The 6650-nt window shown below is 38.5% G+C and overlaps 1 protein-coding gene across 2 annotated transcripts in view; it reads left to right on the plus strand.

Moving 5' to 3' along the window:
* AKAP7 (A-kinase anchoring protein 7) overlaps positions 1-4625 on the plus strand; it is a 90505-nt gene extending 85880 nt beyond the window's left edge. The window contains exon 8 of one of the 2 annotated variants that reach the window (XM_053459252.1): positions 4201-4625. In XM_053459252.1, coding sequence (XP_053315227.1) covers positions 4201-4391 — 191 coding nt within the window. In that variant the 3' untranslated portion in view covers positions 4392-4625. Of the gene's footprint in view, positions 1-3342; positions 4107-4200 lie in introns of those variants that run through there. The other variant, XM_053459253.1, reaches the window with a different exon arrangement.
* Positions 4626-6650: the final 2025 nt, after the last annotated feature.

Genomic DNA, 6650 nt, shown 5'->3' on the forward strand with positions numbered 1-6650 from the left:
TATTCCAAAAGTCTTGGGGGACATCGAGATGTTTTTGACAAATGTGAGACAGGCCTTTGTTTTCTTATTGCAGTGATTTTCACCTGACTTGGATGCCATGTTTGCACACTCTTTTTCTGATTGTGGAATTGTGAACACCGAGCTTAACTGAGGCAATATTGGCCTGCAGTTTTTCTAGTACTGAAATTTTTTGAGCCTGAGAGTTAATTTGTAGTAAGACAATTTTTGGTTATTATACAGACATGAATTTTGTCTGAAGCAATACTCTTCAGACCTGTTGAAAAGAGGTTAACTCTTGAAAGCTTGTCTTTTAAAGTTTTAAATGTTAGTCCAATATAAAAGTTATCGCTACATGCTGCAATACTCAGTTTTTTGGCATTGTGTCTACTGGACTAATACCGCTAAACCCATTAACAAGTAGGCCGGTTGGGAAGATCAAAGATTTCTATGGTCACCAGCCAATTGTGCAGCAGGACATCCCCACCAGTTTTGTAGCAGTTTTGTTATCGTATGTGGCTTCTTTACTTTTTTAAGCACTGTGCTGCCTTGCTTTTCTGATCACCTATCATGTAATTAGCTATGTGACCCTGTGGTGAAACTGAGGCTGCCTGCACAATATGCGAGCAGCCGGATAAAAAGCTGCAGGAGAGGTGAGAGATAAGCGGGTGCAGGCAGGAAAGGGGTATGTATGTATGTGAGCATGAATGTCTATGTGAAAGTGTGTGTGGGCATGAAAGTGTGTGTGTTTGAATTAATGTATGTTAGTGAGTATGAGTAAGTGTGTGTTAGCATGCGTAATTTGTGTGTGTGTTTACATAGAGTGTATGTTGTAGGAGTGTCAGCAAGGGGAAAGAAAGGCACAGACAAGTTATTTGGGGGCAAAGATGGCACAGATACACTGTTTGGGGGCACTGGCAACCTCGGGGCAAATATGGCACCGGCAAGCTGTTTGAAGGATAGGATGGCACTGAAGAACTGCTTGGGGCAAAGGTGGCAGTCACAAGATGTTTAGGACAAAGGTGGCGCTGTGAGACATTTTGCTTGGTGAAGTTGGGGGGCCCTGGGTTATTTTTCGTACTAGGGCCCTATGGTTAATAGTTATACCCCTGCTTTTACTTTAAAGCTCATGGCATCATAGTGCATAGCATTATATCCGATGTAACTTTTTCAGCAATTTGAGCTACAGTAGCTTGTCTGTTGGCTTTTCCTTCCCTGGACCACTTTTGCTGGTTACTGACCACTGCAGACTGGGAACACCCCACAAGAACTGTAGTTTTGCTCTGATCCAGTCATCTAGCCATCACAATTTGGCCCTTGTCAAAGTCACTCAGATCCTTAGGCTTGCCCATTTTTCCTGCTTCTAACACATCAACTTTGAAAACAAAATGTTCACTTGCTGCCTAATATATCCCACTCACTGACATGTGCCATGATAACTAGATTGTCAGTGTTATTTACTTCATCTGTCAGTGGTCACAATGTTATGGATGATTGGTTTATAGTATAGTAAAACCAGGTAGTTGAAACACAAGTGGTAAATGGCCAAGCACCCTTTCTTCATGTTTGAAGCAGGGGAGCTAGGTGATACTGAGAGCATATTTTAGGCACATTTTACTCTCTGTGGCAGTATGTCCCAAAATTCCTTTTGTTATCTGTTAATCATTAATTTTCTTATGTTACACATTCTCTACAGTGTTCCATTCACTATATAAATTTTTTGCTTCCCCTGATCTTTCCAGACATCTTAATTTGATTACACTAAAATATGGCAAGTCTAGATCAATAACCATTATAACAGGACACTGTTTTCTGATGAGGACAAGATGTCTGTTCCAGTGAGAAACCCAGACACTGGATAACTTTACACAGACACACTGCCTATGTTCTGTCTATGTCCTTGTGCTATTTATTCTAACCACGACAGACTGTCTTCTAAATAGAACTGGCATCTGTTCTCAGTGTATCTGCTTAGCATACAATGGGAACATAACTATTCAAACAAAGCCTGAAATGAGAAATATGAAATGTATTACAGAGCCTTTATCATGTAACCTTCATGTCATGCTCTTAGCATAAAAATTGTCTGAGTGTATAGTACCTGTGAAAGCTATGTATACTATAGTATTTATTGTTATTCTTATGCTTATGTGAGAGAACATTATGTTGTTGTTTATATGGAGACATGTGTCACCTTATATAGTGTATCTCCAGCCTTAAAAATGTACTTTAGGTGTGATTATTTAACCCCTTAAGGACAGAACCTGACTGGCAGCAAGTATATCATGTGCCAAACACATCTCCTGTACTGCAAAAAAACTGTGGGCTGGGGTAAGAGAAAAATTCATATAGGAGCACTCTGTAGAATCCTTCCATGTATGTACAATAAGGGCATAATAAAAGTTTAAAAGGACCACTCAGCTACCATATGCAACATATATTTAGTTTTTGGAGTTTATAAAGAAGTTGTCTGTCCGATTTTCCCTTTCCTTTGGCTGCCTGTAATGAAACTATGAAACAGTAGAATGGAAACTTTGTGGACAAGCTCAGTAGCATTGCCATACCTCCCAACAGCTTGGGTTTTCATGGGATACTCCATATTTTTAGGGGCCATTGTCCTTGGGAAGCTGCCACAATGACCTGCAGGTACTGAGGATCAATGCCAGGCTGGGGAGATGTCCTGATCTCCACTGACCAGACTAGGGGACTGTAAAATCAACAGTGTATGTGTACTTAAATAGCTCCCACTTGCCCACCTTATGACGCTCTGCAGCTGAGTGCCATAAGGTGGCTTGTTGGCTATGGTGTGTGGGTGGACATGCTTGTAAGCCCTATCAACTCCCTCCTCTATCCACACACTCAAATTTGGAAACCTGAAATGTTGGTGCACTCCTATTGAAGTAATTTAAGCAGCAATATATGCTAGAAAAACATCAGTGTTTAACCCCTTAAGGACAATGGGCGGTGCCTAAACCCATTGAAAACAATGCATCTTGAGTCTGTACATGTAAGGGCTTTGTCATTGAGGGGTTAAATGCCATACATGCAATTGGCTACTGTGACTCCCATCGATTTCAACAGCAGCCCTGCTCTAATGGACAAAAATGGGAGTTCTACTGAGCATTAGTAGGAAACATACTGCAATATACTGCTTGCTTTTAAAAGGGAGCTAGGGAGTTAAATAATTAAAGAATGTTTGCACATATTTGCATGTAGTTATATCCTCTGGAGCATAATCATTAAATTTTTAAAACAAGGGCTAGAGCACTCCATTAAAAAAATGCATGATAATTGTCTTGTGCAACAATGTAACAGCTGATTCCTTTCCTTTGTTGTGGCATTTAGGTCAAAAGAACGGGAGAGAGCCAGATGATGCAGAATTGGTGAGCCTAAGCAAAAGGCTAGTGGAAAATGCAGTACTAAAAGCTGTACAGCAATATATAGAGGAAACACAGGGCAAAAGCAGACAGACTGATGGGTTGTCTTTGGAACCTGCCAATAATGAGAAAAAATGAACAGAGCTTCTACTTGAAACTAAAAAGTTAAACTTGAAATCGGTAACCTTCAAGAGACAGTAGCATCCAGCTCAGGTGCTTCTTGTGCATTGTGCTTCTGAACTATATTTTAGTAACGGGACATGGTATTTTTCATGTAATTGCTTGTTAAACTTCCTTCTCTTGCGGCAAAGCAAAAAAGATAAAAGAAGAAAAATTGAACGTATAATGTTCCCATGGAGCAGATTACATGTATACGTGGACAAGAAATGGGACCTTTGTCTATGTCATCTGAATTGGAAATAAACGGCCACCCTCGAGGCCTTACGACATGGAGAAGCCATGCTGTCCAGTTTTAACAGAAATACATGAGTTTTTTTTTTTTTACTTCACAGCAAAACAATCTTTTTACCTTATTGCTGTTCAAGTGGCAACACTTGGAAAGCTATGCTAATGTTCTTGCTGGATGTTCCTCGGAGATTATATAATCACTATGTATTGATGCACAGGTTTCTTAAATGTATCAGGACGAAATGCAGTATTTCTGACAGTAATTCAAAAACTATTACAGATTTTTTTAATATAAATTGTGGCCAAAACGATGCTATACAGTAATCCGATCTATCTTTTTTTTTTTTTAAAAAAAGAAGCTGTTTTTATACGCCTTGGTGATCTCTGTCATGTAAAATTCTTATATTCTTATCTCCAGGAAACAAACACAAAGATGGCCTCAAACAGACTTCTTTGCATAGAGAGTTGAAGTCATTGTTGGACACATTCAAGCAGTTAAAGGACACATTGGCTCTCCCAGAGACAAAGGCAAACATTTACAAGGAAGTGTTTGGAATATGGCCTATGACTGAAAACAACTTACGCTTGTTCCCTTCAGAAATGTGTTAAAATGTTTGGAAAACTACCCAAATATTTTAGAAAAGAATATTTCAGAATGTCCTTGGGCATCATGGTATCTGTAATAAGACATTTTATAGAGTTGTCTTCAAATGTTACATCATGTACAAAAGGATATGTTGAACTGTTGTTAGAATGTTACTTACATTGCTATAGCAGTAATGTCCAACTGAAGAGGTATAGAAGAGGGAAATGTATTTGTAAGGTGAAAAATACTAAGACAAGCATTCATAAAACAGTTTGAAGGATCAGAGGTTTATGTTTTAAATAAATATGGACATCCTGATCTGGGTTCAAACCCAAGGATGGCCAGCTAAAACACCTCCTTGCCTTACATCTTTGAGCTGTGCACTAGGTCCTGTATATAAAGCTTAGTTTTGGTAGGCTCAGTTAGCTAGGCTCCATTAGGGTTCAACCAGGGAATGGTTTGTCCCAAATCCTGTATCACCCACTTATCATTTTGTTAAAGTATATGTTAAAAAAGGCTTTTAAACAAAACAAATAGCCTTCCAGCTAACGTAGTAAAGGTTAATGCAGTGAGGCAATATAAGTACTGTGCCCTCCACTAATATTGGCACGTTTGGTTGTTTTTGGTAGTAGGCTGTAAAAAATTGTCTTTATTGTTTAACCTTTTGATCTTTTCTTCAAAAAATACACATATACTCTGCTTTCATGGATATCCAACAATTGTACATGCAATACAGGTTTATAAAAAAAAAAATATATATATATATATATATATATATATATATATATGTGTGTGGCACAAGTATGGCACCCTTTTAGTCAATATTTTGTGCTACCTCCCTTTGCCAAGATAACAGCTCTGAGTCTTCTATAATGATAGAGAATAGAACATGGGTGGACTCTCAGTTCACACCACAGGTTTTCTATGGGGTTCAAGTCAGGGGACTGCAATTGCCATGGTAGGACCTTGATTTTACGGTCAGTAAACCATTTTTATATTGATTTGGATGTTTTGGATCATTGTCTTGCTGGAAGATCCAACCACGGCCCTTTTTAAGCTCTCTGACAGATGCAATCAGGTGTTCATGATGCCCAAGCATTCTAACAAAATGTTCACATCCTCTGGCAGAAAAACAGAGCCAAAACATTAAAGAGCCACCACCATATTTAACCCTGGGCATGAGATACTTTTTAATATGGCTACCGCCCTGTGTGCGCCCAACCCACCTTTAATGTTTATTGTCAGAAAGGCCTATTCTGACCTTAGAACACAATCTCATTTGTAGTTCCAGTAGTGCCTGGCAAACAGAAGATGGTTGAGTTTATTTTGGATGAGGGTTTGGTTAGAAACCCTTCTAACCAACTTGTGGTGATGTAGGTGACGTATTGTAGTTTTGAAGACTTTCTGACCCCAGCACTCAACTATCTTGCAATTCTCCTGCTGTGATCCATGGACATTTTTTGGCTACTCGAACCATCCTCTTCACAGTGCATTGAGACAATATGCACACTTTCCCTCTGCCCAGTTGATTCATAACATATGCAGTTGACTGGTACTTTTTAATTAGTGCCCTGATGGTGGAAATAGGCATTTATAATGGTTTTGCTATTTTCCTATAGCCACTTCCCATTTTGTGAAGCCCTACAACCTTTTGCCGCACATCACAGCTATATTCCTTTGTCTTACCCATTATGATAAATGACTAAGGGTATCTGGCTTATGTGTTACCTAATACTTATACCCCTGTGAAACAGGAAGTCAGTTTCACATGAGAATATACTTCAAATATTTTTTTTCTCATATGAATTCATAGGGGTGCAAATAATTGTGCCACACATATATTAACAACGTTTCTTCCTCGTTTTTTTTTTTTTTATAAACCTGTGTTGTGTTTCCATTCCATTGTTTGCTATCCGTGAGAGCAGATTATCTTTGTGTATTTTTTTTGAAGAAAACATTAAAAGGCTAAACAATAAAGACAAATTTCCATTGCCTTTTTTGCTCATATTTATGCAAAGGCCAAGAATCAAGTAAGGTTTGGGATTTTACAGCAAGGAGTAAAAATTGACAGACTTAATGTGTCAACTACACTGTCCACATTCACATTCCATAGAGTCTTCCTGCAAAATGACTTTTTATTTACTGCCCAATAAACATACACAAATCAGATACATTATATGCAGTTACTATCAGTTCTCTACTGGTCGTTTTATTTGTACTACTTTACAGTATTTGTGAGTGAGTTTAGCAGTTTAGACAAAAAATTAAGTTGTTGGATGTGA

This window comes from Spea bombifrons, chromosome 3, assembly GCF_027358695.1.
Source record: "Spea bombifrons isolate aSpeBom1 chromosome 3, aSpeBom1.2.pri, whole genome shotgun sequence".
NCBI lineage: Eukaryota > Metazoa > Chordata > Amphibia > Anura > Pelobatidae > Spea > Spea bombifrons.